The following is a 24,040-nucleotide window of genomic DNA, read 5'->3' as shown; positions in this document are numbered from 1 at the left end:
CGGGTTAGGTTCGGCGGGGTGTTCAGTGGCTGTATGCTCCACACTACAAATTGTGTTATGTGATTGTTGCCTCCTTCTAGGTGTCTGTATCGTGCATAATTGCCATAGAGGGCTGTATCAGTGGCCGTATCGTGCATAATTGCCATAGAGGGCTGTATCAGTGGCCGTACTAGCTTTGTTGTGTTGTCAGTGAGGGCTTCAATACGGTTGTACAAGGCCAAGGTGTATAGGCATTCATTGAAGAGGTGATTAACACTCTCAGAATCAGTTCTGCAAGCATATGGCTCTTTTCATCAAGTTTTGAATCGTCATAATTTTGTCTAGAGTCATCAACGACCCAAAGGATTTTACTCTATATGGCACCTGCAACGACCATACCTTGTGTTTGTGTAACTTAATTTGGTATGGGGTCGTTCTTCATCGTAAAGTAAGCACTCTTGACAGTGAACTTGACTGAGGCAGTCCATTTCCATGATGCATCATCCAGTATTCTAGGTGTGAGTGATAATTGTGCCAGTATCGTTTGTATATCCTGTGTAACTCTAGCTAGTTGTGCTGATTCAGATAGCGTAGGTCTAAAAAGCAATGTAATTTGATTTGTCTTTTTTGTACACATATATAAATTAATAAAGGCAGAAATGGTTGCCAATTATGGGTCATAGGAATTCAATGTGCATTAAAAAGGTTCATGGGAGTAACCTAGAGATAAAGGAGAGGAAAGGAAAAAGTAAGGCCCACAAGGACATTTTGTCAATGATTTTAAGAGAATGATTTTAAGAGGAGGGTATTTTGTTTAATAATTTTTGGAGGTAGGGCATTCTATCAAATTTTCCCTCAAAGGATGCTCTTTTGAGTTAATGCAGACGATGGACTCGATGAAGATAGGGACAAGCACCGATCTCGAATATAAAATCCTCTGTAAAGTGTAAACTATGAATACTATGATGGGAACCGAGACCATTATTTCCTCTCGAATTTAGGGGCTTATCTCTGGTCCCACCTGTCATCGACCATTAAACATTTGCACCTTCTTAATTAGTATAAGCCGAGACAGTCTATTCAAATTCGAAAATAGCTGGCTCGCTAGTTGGTATCCAGCTAGAAAGTAGAAACCGCGTGAACCGATCAGCCTGGCGAAACACCAGAACGGCAGAACTGTTGCTAGTAGTAGGGCCCAGAAACGTCAATTTTCCATGGACCAGGTCTTCGTGACATGGACATCCACTTTCCAAGTCTCCGGTCTACGGAGTTATCCAACCAATTACTAAACTAGCGGTCTTCGCCACTTCCGTAGTTCCGTGAAGTAAAAATCTGATTCATTTTATTAGTGTTTCTTTCAGTTTCTTAACATTCTTTTGACGGGTCTTGCATAGCCAGCCTTGCCTTCGTGCCACCCTCTCTCTTTCTGTAGCCCTCTTTTTTTCCTATCCGAACTGGTGGCGAGAAATTAACTAATTTAGAGATCCATTGTTTCAGCCGCCGAGGCATGGCTTTCTATGGAGTTTTCTCCATGGGGGCGCTTGTACTTGCATTTTTGATCGGTTTTGCTTCTAGTAGTTTCATCTCAGGTGCGTGATATGCTTGTTCATTGGAGCTTTTTAAAATTTTTGATGGTTTTCAATGGAGTATTCTTTTTAATTTCTGTGATAACTTACTTCTTTCCTTCTTTTGCCGCGTTTCAGTAGATATTAATTGTTTTTATATATATTCATTTTTGCTTTTGTCAGATGAGGTGCTCAATTCTCACAGATCTACAGGAAGAAACTTGCTGCAGGCAAAGAAGAGTAATGATTTTTCTTTTGAATAAATCTAGTTTCCAATTCTAGATTTATTTATTTCTATGGAAGAAAAAATGGTCACTTTTTAGTATTGTGCTCATAATTTTGTTCAATTTAGTCATAGTCAAAGTCAGTGTTGAACAATGATGCAATTGTAAATCAACGTATTCTCGTGGAATTAGAAAAGGGTAAAAAGAACCTGTGCTGGAATACAAGTCTGAAACCGATCCAATCATATAATAATCTTATTAAAATTAAGAAATTACGATTTGTGGTGTAAAATGGGCAATGCCCTTTTGTTTATTTACTATTTTGAGGATCATGATAAAAATAAGATACTCATGATACAAATAGTGCCGCCTTTAATTCCAGCAATTAGGTCAAAGTGCAGATTTATTCCTAATGTATTTACTAGGTTAATCACTTAATCCAGTCCCTGCTTTATTAAAAAAAAGTTCAATGAAATCCTTGATCAAGTAACCAGTTTAAGCATTTAACAGTATGACCGTGTGAGATCACGTTAACACAGAACCATAGTTCAAACCCTCGATCCTATTATCAGTTGGAACCAATAAATTTTAGTTGGCTAAACTTCAATACCAACGTTTGTTCCAGGTTGTCCAGTGAACTTCGAGTTCCAGAACTACACGATAATAACAAGCCAGTGCAAGGGGCCAAGTTACCCAGCCAAACAGTGCTGCGATGCGCTGGTGCTGTTCGCATGCCCATACGCCAGCGAGCTCAATGATGCATCAAATGACTGTGCCTCAACCATGTTCAGCTACATCAATATCTATGGTAAGTACCCTCCAGGCCTCTTTGCCAGCGAGTGCAAGGGCGACAAGAACGGACTCCCCTGCCCTGATTCTAACTCCACCTCCACCTCCCAATCTGAGAAATCAGGCGCTATTTCTGCTAACCGTGGTGTGTCTCGGTTTTGGTTTGGGTTGTTGGGTGTGGTTGGTTTTGCAGTTCTCTTCTTATGAGACTCTGCGGTCCACAACTTGTTATGTGCTGTCATTCTTTGTAATTTTACTTTAATTTGAGTTTTACTTATTGAATTTGATACCAGCATGATGGTTGAAAGTAAATGAGTCGTGGGATGTAGAAATTTACAAGAGTAGTTCTGATATTTTGGCCAAGAAAGCCTTGCCAGTTCTGAAATTGTGATTTTTGATGTAATGAGGAAGATAGCATTACATGCTTTATGATTTGTGAGGCATTATCAAACTTTCTACTGTTTACACTAATATGGAATTGTTTGGGCATTTGTCTGAACTACAAGGTGGGCGAGTAATCTGGCATGAGACGTTAATGAAGGTTATTGTGTGATTTGTGTGCATTTCTCTTGGGTTATGGTTTTTCCAAGGATTGAGCTGTTTCATTTGATGTAGGTTTGTGTTTACTTGATCGCTTTATTTATATACTCGTATATGCTGAAGGCCTAGTAGACCCGTAAATTCTCTCAAATTTGGTGATTAGTTGGAAATCACCCATTTTTAACGAAACCAATTTTTTTACCGGTTATGATGAAAATATATCTCAAATAATTCTTCCTGAGACTAACCCATCTGCTTATGAAACCTTGCTACATTGAGGTGAAAATGATATTCCTGTTCGGAATTTTTTACTTTTGAAGGAATTAGTGTTCTAGAGTAAACATGTTTGTTATTTTTTATATTGATTATAGAATGATTAATTTGTTCAATTTGTTGCTTTGAGTTTGGTTACTTGATAGTTCATCCGAGGTTTTGGATCTGAATTGTGAAGTTTTATTATTCACAAGTAATAAACTTTAAATTATCTCTGGTCAAGGTAATTAGCACATGAACTCTAATTACACCTGAGATCAGTGTGATGACTAAAGGATGATCATGTTTCACATATCATAGCGATCAGTATGTCGATTTAATCTCATAGATGCATGTAGAGGTTTATGTGGCATTAGATTGACCATATATTAACATTATATGGATTTTGTGTTTGTGTCCATTAATAGTTCATGTGGTGTTGTTGTCTTATGTCTGAGACATTTGGTTTTCTAGTTTAAGGAATGCCTATCAATGGTTGGTGGTTACCGCTCACCGTGATAGAGAATTATAAGGACATCATCTCTATCTGTATGACTTATGTTGAGAAGTTCACTTATGTCGAGAAGTTCACTTATGTCAAGAAGACGAATATTCCTTATGTGCATATGGTGCGTAAGCGATGATATCTTTTGGGCCCCTTGATAAAGTAGCATTATATATGGTCACCATGATCAATAGTTGAGTGTGGATACAATTGCACTCACGGATCAAGAAACATAATCGACAAGATAGCAAGAATGACACTTTCCTATCTTATGCTTATCATTATAGATATCATGCGATATTGAAAACAACATAGGAAGTGTGTAATGCACTATCTATATTGGATCACGATAATGTCCAGTTACATATCGTCTGTATTGATTGGGGATCTTGATGCATTATGCTAGATGCTTCTCATGACTTGTGGAATATGTATTCCATGACCGGATCCAAGCAAATCACACCTACAAGATCCCTAGTTGAGATATCACCACGTCTGTGATACTGATGATTATGTTGCTGGACAACATATATTGAATCTAGTAGTGCATAATTATGTTAGACATAATACAACATTCATTCAACACAATATGAGAATTAGTCGAATTAATTTAGTACATTAGATGTACAAAGGATGACTCGATTAAATAAGGAAATGTTTAATTAGATTCAACATAAAATGGAGTCAAATAATCCTGCTATTTTGGTCAATTAGATTGTACCAAATGATAGAGGATTAGTAAACGAGCATGTGGATATGTGAAACACGCGAAATAGACTTGTAGATCACAAGATATGGCTAAAAGAAGGAAGGTTGGCGAAAGTCAAATTTGGTCAAACTCGAAATTGACTAATGGATGAGAGTTATGTTGACCTGGTCAACATAATTAAGAGATGAGGGTTTGCTTGAAAGACAAGTCTATTGGAGACCATGCGAACCACATTGGATTCCATTTGAATTAGGTTTAAATGGACTCATGATGGTGATGCCATTGTGTGTACAGGTGAGGGGGATGTGTATGAGGTTGTTGGTGACGGGGCATGTAGCGGTAGCGGCAGTGTCTGTGGTAGCTGGGTGATAGATTCTGGGATTACATTCCATATTTGTCCATGGAGGGAGTGCTTTGTTTCCTTTCGAGACTTGTTCGGTGATGCCGTGACTTTGGTTGATGGATCGACTTTGTCGGTTGCCGAAGTTGGTTCGGTTAGGTTCTGGATGTGGGATGGTGTGATTTGCACGATTACAGGTGTTCGGTATGTACTCGGTATTCGACGGGGTCTTGTGTCACTTAGTGAGTTGGATTCACGTGGGTATGAGCTACGGATCCGCGGTGAATCCATTGACGTATTTCGAGGTGATATGATTGTCATTCGGGGTTCCAGACGCGGTGGTCTCTATGAGATGGTTGGTACGGTGGAGTTCACGGCCACTGTTGTACCAGCCGACACTTCTACAGGTGAAGTATGGCTTGAGTGGTACGATCTTCGTCGGGACCATGCCTATGCTTGCTGGCAGCCATTGTACCGTGTCTTTGTGCGAGGCTGCGAGGAGCAGAGCTGTAGGAGGCGATGATGTAACACGTTGCGGTGGAGCCGTGGCGGTGGACACAAGTCGTATGCCGGAGCGTGCCATTGGACAGCGACCTGTACGGAGGCGAGCCGGTGGTGGCAGGTTTGGCTGCCTTGATACTTGCAGGAGCCTTGTTGCCGGTAGAGATAGGCGTGGATATGTGGTGACTGACACTACATGGGGCATTGGACCTGGGCGGCCCTGGGCCGTGGACTCAGGTTTGATGGTGTAGTCTTTGGACTTGGGGGCTTGGGTGAGGCGACGTGATACCGACATACAGCTATTGGGCCGTGACGGTTGATGATGGAGTGAGTTGCCGATTTGAGCCTACGATGAAGATTGTTGGGTTTAGACCCAATCGGCCTGGCCCATATCAAAGTTGTAACCTTCCTATTTCTTCTCTTTAGGTCATGCCATTTAGATAGATGGTTGAGGTAGCTCTTGTTCTAAACAGAGAAAGAGAGACAGAGAGGAAGAGAAATTAGTGAGATAGAGTGATTGTTTGTGCTAATAATTGGAATACAAGAATTAATAGTAAAGTTTGTCTGTTGGTTGCCTCCCAGTGGAGTAGGCTCGATTGAACCACCTTACTTCTTGTGTGCTTTCTCTTGTATGCTTTATCTTGTGTGCTTGTAGGTCTCGATCTATCTTGCGGTAATATCTTTATTTTATTGCTGTTAGTTTTGGTTGAATGCAAGTTGTATTTGTCTTTAATTGCTCTTATCTTATTGATATATAGTATATTGGAACTTTTGTGAGTTTCTTGTAGTTAGTACCTGTGTACCGGTATTCCACATTTCTTGAATAACCTCCAAATAAATTTCTATCTACTTTATAAAGTTACATTATGTTGTTATCACCCGTGCAGTTAATACCGACTAACCCTTTAATCTCACAACAAAAAATTTATATATTTAAATTATAATTCACAGTTTAATTAAATGAAAGGAAAAAAAAAGAAAAGTAATAACCAACGATAACTCTAAATTTACGGCCCAATAATTATGCTCTCTCAGCAGCCCGAGCCTATGCATTGAGCCATTGACCATAGGAATTCGGGGAAGCGTATCCTCTGCGAAGTCGTAAGCTGCAGAGCTTTTAATTTGGTTCATTCATTTTGAATTGAGCGGGCAGAAAGCGTATCCTCTGAGGGAAGGGCAAATTTTGAGAATTTTTTTTTTCAATTTGGGCAAGATCTGATCTGGTCCGAGATTCAAAACGAACATACCAGATTAAAAGCTCCGCACATCTCCCCAGCTTATGACTCCGCAGAGGATACGCTTCCTGGAATTCGGAGTCCATCTCCGAGTCCGCATCGTCTGCATTAACTCAAAATAGCATCTTTTGAGTAAACGGAGCCTATCTGGCCCTCGCCTAAATATAGGAGGTCTTTAATATTAGTGCAAATTTAATTTGCACAAATTTTAAAGTCAATCGGATGGTGGAGATGCTTTTGCTATTGAATTGGGAGAAAGAAAAGGGTTTGTCTGCCGGCTTGGGATGGGCGAATTCGTATCCTCTGCATTAACTAAAAAAGAGCATTAAGATTCACGCTAATTTAAAGGCGCCTATGTTTTAGGCGGGGTCGGATGGGCTCCGTTCCGATATGTATTAACTCAAAATAGCATAAAAGAGCATTTTTTAGTTAATACAAACGACGCAGACTCCAAATTCTCTTGCGATCAACAATCACACCCAACTCTAAAGAATCAGTAGCAAAATCAAATCTGACTCATCAGTCATGAAGTAATAGACCTAAATTATATATATATTCGATCTAATTTTTATCACGAAATAATGTCAAATATCTTGTATTTTGAACATAAAGAGAATATAATACACCTAGAATCAAGTTACTACGTTTGGTTAGTTTTAATTTGCAGGAAACGAAGAAAAATGTCTAGTGCAGACACACTAAGTACTTAGATGGATTTCTGGACACGCGCCAATTTTAAAAAGGTATAATGAGCTGTGCATCAAAATCCATGCATATGCACGGATATCGATGCAGCCAGTGCGGGTGGCCTGGCCGCACTGTAGCAGCAAGCAGAACCGAAGCCTGAACTTAAAATAGCCATAACTTTTGACTCGTAACTTTGTTTTGGGCATATAACCACTTTTCGAAAAGCTAGTAAGAAGATCTACAACTTGAGAAACAGTGTGATTACACTTTGGTTGCAGACAACTTAAAAATGCGTTTTCGATGCATTTTTCTATTTTTGAAACTACTGGCCACATTTCAAGGGCCTAAAATTAGACATGTTAGTCTGAAAAACATGTAAAGATAGCACCCACTAACCCCATATTCTAGCCTCTAAATTGGGTATGGTTTTCAGCTATAAAAGAGGAGATTTTTTCCCATTCAATGCATCTCTTCGCAAATATCATCTCATCTCTCAAAATCTCTTCTCCACTAATACTTAGCAAAAAATTCTTCAATCAAGAAAGCAATTCAAGGAGGAAGAAGAAGATTTCAAGAAGAAGGCAAAAATAAGGGTTCTTCATCTAGAGAATGGTGTAATGAATCTTTTGTTGAATTATTGTATCTCCATGAGAGGCTAGTTTTCTCTCTAGGAGTTTAGATCAATGCATGAACTTGTTTAATTCTATTTTATTCGAATTTTAGTTTTTATGATGATTGTTTGATTTGATGTTAATTTCTGTGATTTATTTTTTATGAATTTCATTAGTACTTGAATTATAGTTCACCTGGTTAGGTTTAAATGAATTAAAGTAACTTGAAATCATGTTATATCGTGTCTTTCCGCTTTAGTTTATTAAATTCTATCATTGGTCAAGGTAAGGATAGTACTAATTGAAACCATAAACATACATCTTAGGATTTGGATTAGAAGTGACCGTACTTTGATATCTAAACCGGATTTCCAGAAATTAAGGTTAGGGTTTGGTGAAGTATTAAATTGAAGTCAAAACCTAATTAGGACACCTTAGAACAAATATTGATATATACTTTGAAGCATGTGACTTAAATATCCCTCTAGGTAGTGACAGCCATAGAATTCGAGGAACATTAATCTATCCACCTAAAGTATTTGTATCAATATTTGTTCCAAAGGCTAACACAAATTATAAACCATTTTTCAAGCTTTCTTAGAATAAATATTGATGTTTGTTTTGGAGCATGTGTATTAAATATCCCGCTAGGTAAGGTAAAACTGATAGAGTTTGAAGAACATTAAACTATCCACCCAAGATAATGGTGTCAATATTTATTCCAAGGACGACATAAGTTAGAAACCTCATCATAATCAAACATGAATTTAAACAAATGAATAAATAGAATTAGCAAGGGATTGTAAATCAAATGCCCCTAGATCTTCCTAATTCTTGAAAGCAACTAAGATTCTATTTTACTTTACTTTTATTGTTTTAAACCTTCTCTTCTCGAGTATTGAACCCCAACCTTAGGATTGTTAGAACAAACCCCCCCAATCAATCTTTACTTTCTTACACAAGTCTAAAACAAATCAATAGAGTTAAAGACTAGTATTTCCCGATTTTCCTGTGGATTGATACCTAAAGTACTACAAGGATAGGTTATGCGCTCGCATCCGACCATTCTTTGAGTATTTAAGTTTATAAATTTAAAAGTCTAAAGAGTATAAAAATAAGCATAAAATCCTATACTTAAAATACTCAACACGAAGCGAAGAATTACAAGGAGGCATCGGCGCAACTCGATGGTGAGTCTCTTCCGATTCCCATTGAAGTATCTTTCCGCTTCTGCCAAAAACGCGGCCAGTCGGTTTGAAAATCTCTCGACAGTCGGATCGTGGGCTGCCGATTAATTTTGCAAATCTTGGTAGCAATTGTCGAACTATGGCTTGATATGGCAGAGTGTCTATATTTTAAGTAGGGTACTTCACAAACAATAAGAGGAGGGGGGGGGGGGGGGGGGGGGGTCTGAGTAGTGGTATGATTAGCGTTGTGGAATCATTGCTCAGGCCCTTAGCTTATTTACTAAGTTAATGCACAATATAATTTTAATGTTGATTTATTCTTTTTTTTTTTCCCAAATGGACATATAGGTCTAGCAACCATGTCCCAGCTAGGGTATGTTGAACTTAAAGAAATGGCTGATGAATACAACAGGGTCTGTGTCATCGGTTCTGATTCAGTTAACGAAGAACAATTTGTAATTTACCTCTACCTAATTTCTTATTTCTAGCACTAGTTTTCTTTTTTGCTTATGTTTTGTTTGGCTGTCTCAGTTTACTACGAACTAGATTAGGCAAACTGAATTTGTTAGCTCTGTGAAATGTGGACTTATCTGAATTCAAAAATGGTCATGAATTGCATACAAAACTGAAAACAATCAATCCAATCTCATTTTTTCAGCATTACTGAGTAAGTATAATTTATTGTTACATAAACAATAATGCATATGCGATTTCATTTGAGATCACCTCTATTATCAGTACCTGTTTCAAATTGGACACCCAAGTACCCAACTATTTGTCCTGCATTGTCCATATTTGCTCTGTTAATTTTAAATTTTAAATTTGCTGTAGTCAAATTAATTTGTCAAATCATTCAATTAAATAAATGTGAGGGTAAAAGTTTTCTTGTGGGAGCAGTGAAGACTTTACATTTTCCAAAAAAAAAAAAAAAAAAAATTGTTTGGATGGAGTAGTGTAGTTGACTGAATTTTATTAGCTGGCATATTTGTTTGTCCTCTGCAAAGTTTTAGATGATACATAGTGGCCAGTGTGACAGAATAAAAAAGTTGAGATCCCATAATTTTGTCCTTTCCCTCTCTCTCTCTGCCTATGTGCAAGGAGTGTGTTCTGTTTTTTTAATTTTTCTCTGTGTGTGGAGAGGGGATGGGAGGTGGTGTGGACACTTTACCCCTTTGTGACATAATAAATTAGAACTACGTATAATACTGAAAAATAAATGGATGACAAAAATAAAATGAATTAAGAACATTAGGTTGGCAACATTATACCTGCAGTATTATACGTAGTTCTAATTTATTATGTCACAAGGGGGTAAGTTGTCACCCCTCTTATTATTATTAGATTACTATTTACTTTGATTTTGTGACGCCGGTTGGGTTTTATTTCTAGTCTACTCCAACTTGTTTGGGACTAAAGGCTTAGTAGTTGTTGTTTTGTCTATTTATTTTGTAATTATAAAACACACAAAACTGAAAATGTTACAAATTATGTTCAACCTAAAACCTAATTTGTAATAAGTTCGAAGCTTTTTTTATATAAATTTTTATATTTAATTGAAAACTGAACTGACTGATTGAATGAACCAAATTAATTTGCTCTTCCTTGCATGCACAACAAGGTAACAAAGGCCTTTCTTTAAAGTAATGTCAGATGCTTAACAGACAAAGACCTTTCTTTAAAAAAAAAAAAAAAACTTTGCAACATTATTTATTTCTTTTAGAATTTTTCATATTTTTTGATATTTTTTTTTCTGAATTTTCAACAATTTAAATTACAATATAAAAAAAGTTTGACGTAATTTATGTCACGTGTGGTCATGGCGTGACCACATGACATGACGGTCCACCACCATTTTAGTCACGTCACGTTACATTATGTGATAAAAAAAATTTGATAACGATATATTTATCACGTCATATCACGGCGTGTCACATATTTCCTTCTTTACCAACTCACAAATTTTTTTTTTATATACTTAAATTATAATTTCACAGTTTAATTAAATGAAAGGCTAAAAAAAAAGTAATAGCTGGGCCAATAATAACTCTAAATTTACGGCCCAATCGACAATTATTCTCTCTCAGCAGCCCGAGCCTACGTATTGACCATCGGAACTCGGAGCCCCTCCCCGACCCGGCAGACCGACCCATCTTCTTTCTCCCAAATCAACAGCAAAAGCTACCCCCAATTTCTCTCGCGATCAACAATCGCACCCAACTCTGAAGAATAGGTAGCAAAATCAAATCTGACTCATCAGTCGCGAAGAATTAGAAGCATCGACACAACTCGACGGTGAGTCTCTTCCGATTCCCATTGAAGTATCCTTCCGCTTCCGCCAAAAACGCGTCCAGTCGGTTTGAAAATCTCTCGACAGTCGGATCGTGGGCTGCCGATTGATTTTCCAAACCTTGGTAGCAATTGTCGAACTATGGCTTGATATGGTAGAGGGTCTTAATTTTAAGTAAGGTACTTTACAAGCAATAAGAGGAGGGGGGGGGGGGGGGGGGGGGGGGGTTGTGTCTGAGTAGTGGTATGATTAGCTTTGTGGAATCATTGCTCAGGCCCTTAGCTTGTTTACTATGTTAATGCACAATATAATTTCAATGTTGATTTCTTCATTTTTTATTTATTTATTTATTTATTTTTCAAATGGACATATAGGTCTAGGAGCCATGTCTCAGCTAGGGCATGATGAACTTGAAGAAATGGCTGATGAATATGACTTGTCTGATATGGATAATGACATGGATGATGAATACAACGGGGCCCGTGTCATCGGTTCTGATTCAGATGACGAAGAACAATCTGTAATTTGCCTCTAGCTAATTTCTTATTTCTAGCACTAGTTTTCGTTTTTCCTTTGTTTTGTTTGGCTGTCTCAGTTTACTACGAACAGGGTTAGGCAAACTGAATTTGTTAGCTCTGTGAAATGTAGACCTATCTGAATGCAAAAATTGTCATGAATTGCATACAAAACTGAAAATCATCAATCCAATCTCATTTTTTCAGCATTACTGAGTAAGTAAAATTTATTATTACATAAACAATAATGCATATGCAATTTCAATTGAGATCACCTCTATTATCACCACCTGTTTCAAATTGGACACCCAACTATTTGTCTTGCATTGTCCAAATTTGCTCTGTTAATTTGAAATTTAAAATTTGCTGTAGTCAAATTAATTTGTCAAATCATTCAATTAAATATATGTCAGGGTAAAAGTTTTCTTTTGGGAATAGTGAAGACTTTACAGTGTGTGGTGAATTTTTTTAAAAACTTGGGTCTAAGTATTAGAACACATTTTCTAAACAAAAAAAATTGTTTGGTTGGAGTAGTGTAGTTGACTGAATTTTTTTTTAGCTGGCACATTTGTTTGTCCTCTGCAAAGTTTTAGATGATACATAGTGGCCAGTATGACAGAATAAAAAAGTTGAGATCCCATAATTTTGCTTTTTTTCCTCTCTCTCTACCTATGTGCAAGGGGTTTGTTCTGTTTTTTTTTTATTTTGTGTGTGTGTGTGTGTGTGTGGAGGGGGGATGGGGGGGTGGTGTGGACAATTTACCCCCTTGTGTCATAGTAAATGAGAGCGACGTATATAATACTGGAAAATAAATGGATGACCAAAATAAAATTAGGTTGGCAAACGCAAAAATGAAGGACTTAAGGCTTTAGGAGTACTGTTATAGGCTTTAGGTCATAGGTCTGGTGATTCGGGGTCAAGGACGTAGGGCTTAGGACCTCGGTCCCTATGATCAATAGTGTAGGCGTAATATAGTTGGTATTATTATTAGTATTATACTATTATTATTGGTACCATTATTACTATTAGTATTACTCCTATTGTTGTTGTTGTTGTTGTTGTTGTTGTTATTATTATTATTATTATTATATTACTATCTACCTTGATTTTGTGAAGCCAGTTGGGTTTCATTTCTGGCTTACCCCAACTTGTTTGGGACTAAAGGCTTGGTTGTTGTTGTTTTGTCCATTTATTTTGTAATTATGAAACACACAAAACTGGAAATGTTACAAATTATGTTCAACCTAAAACCTAATTTGTAATAAGTCTGAAGCTTTTTTGATATAAATTTTTATATTTAATTGAAAACTGAATTGAATGATTGAATGAACCAAATTAATCTGCTCTTCCTTCCATGCACAACAAGGTGACGGACACAACAGCAGCAGAGGCACGGAAAGGGAAGGATATACAGGGTATTCCCTGGGAAAGGCTAAGTATTACCCGAGAAAAGTACCGCCTAACCAGATTGTCGCAATACAAGAATTATGAGAATGTACCCAATTCTGGAGAAAAATCTCAGAAGGTATTGACTACTATTTTACACCCAGAGGTAGGAATGGCCCAATTGTACAGACACATTGGTCTACTGGTGTCCACTGTACTGGTTGAGTTGCACAGTTCGCTATACTCCTGTTATGGGGATATGTTGGTGCAGGGTTCTTGGATAATTTTTTCCCTTTGTTTTTTGTTGTTGTTGTTGATAATATAGCTTTTAAGTGTCAAAGACAATTAAACTCTTTATGGTATAAATTTGATGTCAGATTCTAAATCATTCTTCTTTAATGTTTCTTCCTGTCAAGGGCACCATAAGGATGATTTACATTTGGGACAGCCATTTATAATTTTATATGCATACAATAATTTTGCGCAAAACAAAGAGAAAGCAGGCTCAAATATAAATTAGGGTATTTTGGGCATGTCTGGAAATTCTATGGTTTGCTATTCAGTGATCTGTTTCGTTGGTGATCAGCGCCTTATTTTTAGTTTGGTTGAGGTTGTATGTAGGATTTGTGATTAAAACAAATTTTGACAAATTAACACTTAAATACTGTCCGGTATTGGGGCATTTGATGTTACAGACTGGTTTTGTCTGGCATTTGATGTTACATACTGGTTTTGTCTGATGTCTGTTTGTAACGGTGCGATGATTAGTAAATAGAATATTTGGTGATTTTGTTCAATTTGTGCTTGTTTTCACCTATTAGCTTGATAATGTCAAGATATGATTTTTTGGATTCAATTTAATGTTTGTTTGATACTCTGCTTACAAGTTCTTTGGTGTTATAAAACAGGAAAGCGTAATCACAGAGAAAGGAGAAAATTATTATGATTTCCATCATAACTCCAGATCTGTGAAATCTACCATTCTTCATTTCCAGGTAATTGACTAAATTCTCAAGTATTGTTATTATCATTTCTGTTCCTTTAATATGCTGGTTGGAGATTTGAGCACCTAATATTCATTGTATTCGGTTAGTTACGGAACTGCATTCTCAGGGACTTTCCATCCGAGAAGAGAATTCACATGCTGTTAGATATTGCTGTGTTCTTATAGGGTTCCGATGGATGCACAATGGTGATAATTATTTTGTGAAAAAGATAATGTTGACAAAAAAATAAGATACTGTTTGGCAACTCAATTTTTTTAACTATGTAAGATGCTTGCAAAAACACAAAATTTGACAAGTGATAAAAACTGATTTAGCTCTTTTTTGTTAAACAAATGTTTAGTATCAATCACCCAGTCACTATGAAAGAAGTCTATCTTTTGCTAGGCTAAGAGGTTGCATTTAAGAAACAAGTGGGTTAAATTAAGTTTAAATAAGTAATTCATCATTTTAGATATGGGACACAAATCATGCATATAGAAAATTATAAGATATTGGTAGCGTTTTACAATTCATGATTTGAACATTTTACGGTTGGAATTCAATGAACCTTGATGCATTTTTAGACTATACACAAATTGAATGAAACTTTGATAGGTAGGCTATCTTTATGTTTAACGACACACTTTTAAACTTAAATTTGGGTTACTTTTAATAAAAAGTTTCCATTGTCATATGATATCTCATAACAAAATGGACATATGAAAATAAGTTATATATTATTTTAGTTATTTCAATGCATTTAGTGGGATTGGAATGTACATTACTTCTGGCTCTTAGTGTGTGGGGGTAGTGTGGAGTATTACACTCCTGTCGTTTTCAAATCATCAGCTAAGCTAATGAGGGCAATACATTGATATACAGTCAGATCACCCTGAAAATAAAATTTACACGGAATTCTGTTGCGAAACAAGCAGTTAAATGACCTCTATAAGGAGTTCAAGTGATTGATTAATAAATAATAATACATGAGGGGACTCCACTACAAGAACAGTACTTCTAAAATTGTAAACTAAACTGCTTTTTATGCAGTTGAGAAATTTGGTGTGGGCAACATCAAAACACGATGTATATTTCATGTCACATTATTCAGTGCTTCATTGGTCAGCTTTAACCAATGAGAAGGAAGTGCTCATTGACGTGCAAGGTCATGTCGCCCCGACTGAGGTAATTGAAATTATGTGCAAAATGTTTCATGTCTTTGTCGAACTTCGTGATGGTCATTCTTTTTTCTTACTAATTTTTTTTTTTGCTCTTTATTACAGAAACATCCAGGAAGTCTATTGGAAGGGTTTTACCAGACTCAAGTTAGTACATTAGCTATAAAAGATAACTTGCTTGTTGCCGGTGGATTTCAAGGAGAGATAATTTGCAAAGTAATCCTTCATATCTGTGTTCATATTTCTTTTACTAAACACAAGTATAACTTTCCTTGTGATATACCATTAGTTACATTTTCTTGCAACTACGAGTTTTAGAATTCAGAAACTGACATGTGAACCAATATGTGTGAATCTCTCTCTCAGTTTTTAGATAGGGAAGGAGTAAGCTACTGTTGCAGGACAACATTCGATGAGAATGCAATCACTAATGCCATCGAGATCTACAATGGTCCTAGGTACCTTTCTTTCTTGGTCATCTTGGTTTTTATAATTTGTGGTCTTTTGGTAATCTTGGTCTTTGGCTATTGGCGATTGGAGTCATTTCACCTCAAGCACTTTGTCTTCTTCTGATTTTTAGCGGTGCTGTTCATTTCATGGCCTCAAACAATGACAGTGGAATCAGGGTTTTTGACATGGAGCGATTTCTGCTTTGCAGAACCTTTCGATTCGATTGGCCTGTTAATGTAAGTTTTTCTATCCTTCTTTCCCCCACCTCTCAACATGACACATGCACGCACATAAATAGAATAACATTGTTTATGAAGCAATTGTTCCACCAAAAGTGGATTTTGCTATACTTCTGTATTTTTATTATTTACTTCTCTTGTGAATGCAGCATACAGCACTTAGCCCAGATGGAAAACTTGTAGTTGTAGTTGGTGACAACCCTGAGGCTCTCCTAGTCGATTCCACCTCTGGAAAGGTAAAATGTTTCTAATGTTTATCTGCTGCTGCTTCTACTAGTATATGTGCATGTTATACCTAACAGATGTTTTCTATAGACAATTCACGAATTAAAGGGCCATGTGGATTTCTCCTTTGCATCAGCATGGAACCCGGATGGTTTCACATTTGCTACAGGAAACCAGGACAGGACTTGCCGGGTATGGGATACCCGAAACCTATCCAAACCTGTTACTGTCTTGCGGGGTAACCTTGGTGCAATTCGCTCTGTCAGATTCTCATCAGATGGCCGGTATATGGCCATGGCTGAGCCTGCTGATTTTGTTCACATTTTTGATGTGTCAAGTGGGTATAACAAGAGACAGGAGGTGGATTTCTTTGGTGAGATTTCAGGGATATCTTTCAGTCCGGATACAGAGTCATTGTTTATTGGTGTTTGGGACCGTACATATGGTAGTTTGTTACAGTACAACCGAAGAAGAAGCTACTCATACCTTGACTTGCTAATCTGAGAGGGTATTGTTTGTTTGAGAAGATTAGAGTTTATGAAAGGGGTGCTTGGAGAAATGCTGGAGAGTTGAAAGTATATAAAAAGAATGTACAGAATATGTAGAGATTTGCACCGAAGGGAAATTGATGGGGGTTAAAATTGTATAAGCATAAGATAGGTTGTCATAGAAGCTAAGAGTGCATAACTTGCATTTAGAGTTTGGTTCTGATTTGTGTCTTGTGATGTAATTCTTTGAGCTTATGTACTCTCATATCATTTATTGACATTTCACACACCTGTTGTGTGTCCTTGTATCACAATGGTTATTAATTCTTTTCTTGAACATTTACCTGTGCCCTAAATGTTCAAGTCTAGCTAATTATTTCCATACCTGACTGGTAAACGATAGCTCCTTAATTACAGTAGAAGATGATGCTTACTATCATTTTTCTGGCAAATACTGTACTTAATGGTGCTATGCCATTTATAAATGAAGTGCTGTAGTTGTAGAATTTGGTTATGAGATTTGATGTTTGCTCTTTAGCATAAAAAGAACTACAAATGTGTAATTCAAGCTTGATCCCAGAAACATACCAACCAAAATTGTATCATCACAAATATTAATACTTTCAGTGTCATATGTCAGTGTCATATGTAAAAAATACTTAAATATGTATACCTTTGTAGTTATAAAATACTTTCAGTGTCATATGTAAAAAATACTTAGATATGTATATCTTCATAGTTATAAATACTTAGAAGATAAGATATTAACACTTAAAAAAATATTAATACTTTGATGCGTGACTTGTTATGATTATCCTTTTTAGAGTTTTCCAATCATCCATACATTAGCTTTCCTCTAATAAAAATAGTTAACCTCATACGTATAAATATTTTAATGTATAAGTATAAATACTTTCAATACTTAGATATTAATACTTTCAGTGACATATGTAAAAAATACTTGCAAGTATAGGTATAAATACTTGTACGGCGAGGTATAAATACTTGCGCGACGACGAGTCTGAAAGTACGTCATCATGGATCTCATTTGAAAGAAAATATTACGTAGATATTAATAATATAGAAAAAAAATTAAAATTGTGAAAATTTTGCAGTCCTTACAGGAAGTTATCTTTCTGCATTTAATTTTCGGTGGTCCTCCCGCGGATATAGTGCGGATATAGTGATGCGGGTACTATTATCTTCGCATTACAGTACCGCAAGTGTGGGTACTATAGCGCAGGTATTGTTATCAGCTTCCTAATTAAAATGGGAACTTTAATTAATCTAACATGGAAGTTTGATTAATATTTATAGAAATATTAACTAAAAATAAATGAATGAACATATAGTTACGATTTAAATATTGAAAATGTTCGGGAAGAATAGATTGCTTTATGAACACACCGCTATGCTTTATGAAAATGTTACAAATATTGATTATAGTATATATTGTTTTAAAGTAGGTAAAATTGCGAAAGAGATTGGTGAGATGGAATGCTCGGGAAGAATAGATTGCTAGTGACCTCACATGTTCCCTTACGATATCAGGTGTGTGGTTATTGGATTAGTCTGAGATTCATGACTAGCAATTAAATTATAATTCACTATGCATTTTGAATATTTGATTGACTGTATTGATTGAACTGTTGCATCATATGCATAGTCCAATATAATTGAAATTGAATTACAAGTAAGTCTGTTGACTGTCATGTTGATATTGTTTATCGATTGATTGATTCTTATTGCAAATGATTGGTTGTGACCACAGTGATTGAATTGATTGAATATTGAATACTGCAATCCTTGAACCTCCATATAGTGGAGCAAAAAGATTACTATATCGTAAAGTCTAGCTAGCTACTAGACTTTACACCAGTACCCTTATACACAACTGAACCCAGTACGGGTTGGGTAGAGGATATTAAATAAATGTGAGTTGTGACTGTAAACTAATGAACCGTGGTAACTGTCTTATCATTGATTTTCTTTTCAATAATGATAATATTTTAATATTGGTTTCGTATTATTTTCATTAACAAATTGTCAAGATAGTTAGAAAAGCATAATCCATGACACGACAGATATATGTTATGTGAAAAGACAGACGTGGGTTGTTGGATGGCGTTTGCACGGCAAGTCGGATGGTATCTGTCTGTGTTACTAGACTAGAAATTATAAAGTTAGAAAACCAAACATTACCAGACTTTATGGTTTAAAAGATTTAGATCCAAATTGAAATAATTCACAGAGTTATGATTTATTTATTTATGCAATTTTTGTTGTTCAATTGAATATTGTTATTGAGCATTTGCATTCGTTATTATAGAATGAATTGTTAGTTTCTCGTGCAGATATTTCATTATGAATATAGATTTCCTTTGAATTCATTAATCTGAGTTAAAATCAACACTGAAAATAATTTATTATTTCTCACTCGTTTCTCCCTTGTGAGTTTACAGGTTCATTATACAAAGTCAGATAAATGTTTTCAGATTATATAATTAACACGAGTCACCTACAAATATGGAATTGGGGTTATTTATCTGATGTGGTGCTAGGTTCATTATACAAAATCAGATAAATGTTTTCAGATTATAATTAACATGAGTCACCTACAAATATGGAATTGGGATTATTTATCTGATGTGGTGCTTAGATCATTTATCTAGCACTATTCACTATAAATGGTCAGATAATTCTTATAAATAAATTGAGATGTCACAAAAATAATAAATAATATTGACAATATATATAAAAATTATGTGCCTTGCGTTACGTGAATAGTAAATAGATTGTTATACATCCGGATCAGGGTGTGACACATATACTTGGGGATTGGGCTTGAAGAATCTTTGCACCTCACCGAATTCGATGGCCAATGGAAGATATACATGGAAGGGGGAGTTAGCTGTCTCACAGACAAACTGATTTGGCAGATTTGGTGCTTTTTCTTTAATCCAAGAAGAATACCCCCCCCCTGGGCATATTTCCATGTTCTCAACAAACGGAAAAAAAAAGAAAGAAAAAAAGAAATGGAAAAGTCACCAAAGCTGTGAGGGTGTTCCTAGCAAAATCACTACCATGTGGTCCCCAAAATTCAAATCTAAGTGTATGTCTAAGGTACTCAGATTCATAGACAACCTCATCTCAATACCTTGTACAGATTCAGCCATTCAGGTAACTTGTCCCGTAGAACATCAGTTCGTCAACAAATGACACTTCTCCTTACTCCAACAGCCCTACTAGAACTAGCACGATACCAGTTTCAAAATAAGAAATGACCATGCTATATGTTTGAACCATTTCTTGTATTTAGCTAACAGCATAATTGCACATAAGAAATGTCCGTGCTATATGTGGGGACCCACTTTAACGACCAAATTAAAATGGTATATCACTACTAACACGACTCAATCTTACAAGACAAAAATGTATTTGGAAAAGATCAACAAGACAAATATCCGTACTATGGAAGGATACCCTCTTTGAGGACCAAAAGGAAAAATACATTGCATCATTGGTATGATCTACTCAATCTTACAAAAGGAAAATTTATAAGGCAGAAAATACCTCCGTTTTCCTAACAAATCTTACAGTAATGAAAAAAAAAAAACATGAAATGGGATCTTAAAAGAAACGACCAACAAAAGAAGAGAAAAAGATTACTAATTTATGTGGGCACAATATCGCTAGAAGTTGGCAAGAGGTGCATGATAAACATCAACATCATGAGAACCAACAGCACCAACTCCATGAAAAAAACAAGAGAGGTGTCATAAGTGAGGTTCTTAAATTCCAGAACCTCGACATTGCAATATTTTTCGTTCAACACAGTCTCCAGTTCTTCAAACTTTTCTTTCAGCACCACCTCCATTTTTTCATATTCTCTGAGTTTAACAGTCAATTTTTTATGGTCTGACGAGAGAGACTTTGTTTCATCATAAAATGCAATTTCATCCTCAGCTACTCGTCTCCATTTTTGTGTTGTCTTTAAAATCACAAGGGAATTGATTTCAGCCTCCAGTTTTTCTTGAATGAGCTGGTCCAGCTCGGGTTGCATCTGCATTTGGTTTACGTGCGATTTCAGCTCTACTATTTTCAAGTCCTTTTCCCTGAGAGCGGTTAATGTTGCTTCTAGTTCAGATTCTAGACTGTTGATCTTCTGATTAAGTTGATTAATTTCGATATTTGAATCAAAAGATTCGCCCAATTCAGACTCTTCACATTCTCCAGTGGCTTCTTTCTCTATTTCTACGAACTTCCCGATTTCTGACAAATAAGAAAAGACCATAAGCAGAGAATTATGGTTGTAATTAGATATCTAATCCTAACTTCTGATGGTTGCTTAGTTGAGCTCTATTAATGAATTAGGAATCTATGGGGCCATTTCACGTTAAGCCATTAAGCATTCCCTGTTAGTGAAATTAATACTCCAGAAAAATGATGGCTTATACAAAAATTCGTGCTTCACTCAAATAATTCCTGAATTTTTAATTCATCAGATAGTGATTTCCTATGTAAAACAAAAACAACAAAGTAGTTGTTACCCAATTGAAAAATATTTACAAATTTAAAAATTGAAAGAAACAAATACACTATCCGTGCATAATAAACATTTGAAAGTAAGTTACTAATTTATTATTCACAATGAAAGGTTTTACAAAATAGTGACATAATCAACAAAAAGATTATGGATTGTAATATGCAGACAATAAATGTCTTGTTTTCAAGGGTAAGGGCACATAACAACCGTTTCAGGGTGCTGAATCAAAAACATACTACTTCATGTCAATCACTTACTGAGAAAAATATTACCATATGGAAAAGAACAAACAACAAGACATGGAAGAAAAAAATTTAATTAATTTAGACCTAACTACTTCATGCCAACCACTTGTAATACTTTATTAGGACAAACAGAAAATCCCATACCACAATATACCAAAATTATTATTATTAAAGGACAAAAGAACCCCTTTCTGGCTCTTCCAAGAGAGTAGTAGTAGGCTAACAATATGTGTTGTCTGCCAAGCAGACGGATTTTCTAAAGGCTGGCAACCGGGTCTTGCCCATTTTTTAACAGGCAACTAAAATCAGTTGCATTTAAATAACGAAGAAGGGGCACATATTGTACCAAGAAAATAAACAAAAAAAATAGATATAACACAAAATTTTAGTGGAGGAACACTAAGAGGTAAATTAACTATTATCAAGTGATTAGTAGTAGGCCGAAAATATGTACTGTAATATGGATATTTTTAAAAGCCAACTACTGGGTCTTGATCATTCTTTTTTTCATGTCACTAACATCTATTGCATGTAATAGGACTACAGAAGGGGCTTGCTGTACCATTTTTGAATATAAACAATAAAATTAGAAATACAACGCAAAATATTAGTGGAAGAACATTAAGAGGTGGAAGAATTAACTATTACTAGATTGATTGCCACCATATATGTATTTCCACTAAGACCTGGCACTGGTAATGTTTTCTAATGAGAATGCCAAAAGGTTTCTAGTATTCATGTCATACCAATCAAGCTGGTTTATGTACCACTATGCTAAAAATAAAATAATCCCCAAGTCAAAAACCAAACTGTACCTGTTTCAAGCGCCTCCTGAACAGTCTGCAGAAACATGATTGACTCGACAAATGGGTCCAGACTTGGATTCTCTGAACCGTTATTCACATCCTTCCTTTCCTCGAAAGCGGGCCCAAATTCATCGTGACCTGGATTCTCCATGCCTCCATTCTCTTTGTAAAACCCCGATCGTACCTCTTCCCCTTGCAATCCTTCATCACTATTATCCCCTCCATCATAATTTACTGATATATCACTGTGCTTTCCATTACTCACCGGATTTGAATTCGAATTTGAATTCTCAGCCTCAGCCTTTAACCTGTGGCTCCTACCAGTTTCCCCTTTGGCACGTGAGCCTCTCTGACTGGTGCCAAACACTGAGGAGCCTTTGTTACGGTGTCTTTCTCTTCCGAACCCTAGATTGTCATACCGTGTTTTTGGTGCACTGGCTGCCGTGGAGGATTTACTGCTCCGATCTTCACTATTGTCAGAATCTATGGCCCCAATCGAAAACAGAGGCTGTTCATTTAACATCAAAGGACGTTCATCCTCTGGACTCTTAGATGGCACAAACGGGGGCGCAAAGTCACTAACCTCATTCAATCCCGTGTTTCTTGATTCAACTGAAGCCACTGAGCTCTCTCCTTCTACGTCGTCCCGCTCATCTCCAACCGGAGCGTTTCTAGAAGAATCTGGAAGTGGGATCCGCCGCTTGTGCATCTGAGCTAATTGCGCTATATCAGATAAATCAGACGGTGATCCCTCCTTGGTGAATTCAGCTGATCCTTCTTTGATGAATTCTCGTTTAATCCTTCTCCATTTCCTCAAACCTTTACCTTTCTTAGTATTCACCGGTTGCTCCGGGGCAGTGGCCGGAGATCCAACCGGTTTCTCTAAGCTCCCGTTGGATTTCAAATCACCGGAATTGGGGTGGAAATCCAATTCACCGCTGGAAGTAGTTGGTTTCCTAGGAGCTTCTTCGGTAGTTGTTTCTTCTTGGTTGAGCTCGTCTGAATCCATAGAAGGTGGCGCGAAATAAAGAGGGGTTTATCGAAAGGAAATTTGGGAAATTACAACCATAAAGGTCGGGAAATTTCGCACGAATTTCGAGGTGGATTTTAGGAGGAAAGAGATCAGAGATCCGAGGGAACGAGTTCAACCCTAGAATTCCGCGTAGTAGTAGAGAACAGCAGGATAAGAAAAAAGAAATTTACTTTTCTTCATCCGGAAATATTTTTAGCTTTTTATTATTATCACGATCACGGTCGAGGGAAAAGTTCGGAGGTAAGCATAACTGGTTCGGAATGTTATAGTTTCTATAAATCGTTTGGTAAATTAAGTATGTAACGAATCATAGAGTTTCAACTGAAAACCTGAAACTAGTAAGGAGCTCACCGCGTAACGAACTTTTGTTACACAATAGCGTCTCGGGAAAATGTTGTAGTAGGGGCAGTTTCAATGATAGGTCAATAATTCGAGAATACTCGAAAGTCTTACAAATATAACAGTAAGGAATTTCATTGGTAATTGGAACTCCAAATTTGCTGTTGCGATACGTGAAAAGGAGTAGAATTAG

The 24,040-nt window shown here is 36.4% G+C and overlaps 3 protein-coding genes across 3 annotated transcripts; 2 read left to right on the top strand and 1 right to left on the bottom strand.

Annotated features, from left to right (window-relative positions):
- Window positions 1-1,234: 1,234 nt before the first annotated feature.
- On the top strand, window positions 1,235-3,109 carry LLG1 (LORELEI-LIKE-GPI-ANCHORED PROTEIN 1). The gene is made up of 3 exons (XM_078306979.1): window positions 1,235-1,568; window positions 1,728-1,784; window positions 2,394-3,109. Exons 1-3 carry the CDS (start codon window positions 1,487-1,489, stop codon window positions 2,762-2,764), a joined length of 510 nt encoding a protein of 169 aa, XP_078163105.1. The 5' UTR covers window positions 1,235-1,486; the 3' UTR covers window positions 2,765-3,109.
- Window positions 3,110-9,096: 5,987 nt separating this feature from the next.
- Window positions 9,097-17,215, top strand: LOC144557757 (putative WD repeat-containing protein C2A9.03). Its single transcript, XM_078306329.1, has 10 exons — window positions 9,097-9,127; window positions 11,786-11,931; window positions 13,293-13,451; window positions 14,221-14,307; window positions 15,349-15,483; window positions 15,582-15,692; window positions 15,843-15,934; window positions 16,057-16,162; window positions 16,315-16,401; window positions 16,481-17,215. Exons 2-10 carry the CDS (start codon window positions 11,797-11,799, stop codon window positions 16,892-16,894), a joined length of 1,326 nt encoding a protein of 441 aa, XP_078162455.1. The 5' UTR covers window positions 9,097-9,127; window positions 11,786-11,796; the 3' UTR covers window positions 16,895-17,215.
- A 3,135-nt stretch (window positions 17,216-20,350) lies between these two features.
- LOC144557756 (WPP domain-interacting protein 2-like) lies at window positions 20,351-23,728 on the bottom strand. Its single transcript, XM_078306328.1, has 2 exons — window positions 22,485-23,728; window positions 20,351-21,150 (listed from the first exon to the last, which is right to left on the bottom strand). Exons 1-2 carry the CDS (start codon window positions 23,482-23,484, stop codon window positions 20,552-20,554), a joined length of 1,599 nt encoding a protein of 532 aa, XP_078162454.1. The 5' UTR covers window positions 23,485-23,728; the 3' UTR covers window positions 20,351-20,551.
- Window positions 23,729-24,040: the final 312 nt, after the last annotated feature.

Source organism: Carex rostrata, chromosome 8 (genome assembly GCF_964058835.1).
Source record: "Carex rostrata chromosome 8, lpCarRost1.2, whole genome shotgun sequence".
NCBI lineage: Eukaryota > Viridiplantae > Streptophyta > Magnoliopsida > Poales > Cyperaceae > Carex > Carex rostrata.
This window is presented reverse-complemented; position numbering and strand designations above follow the sequence as displayed.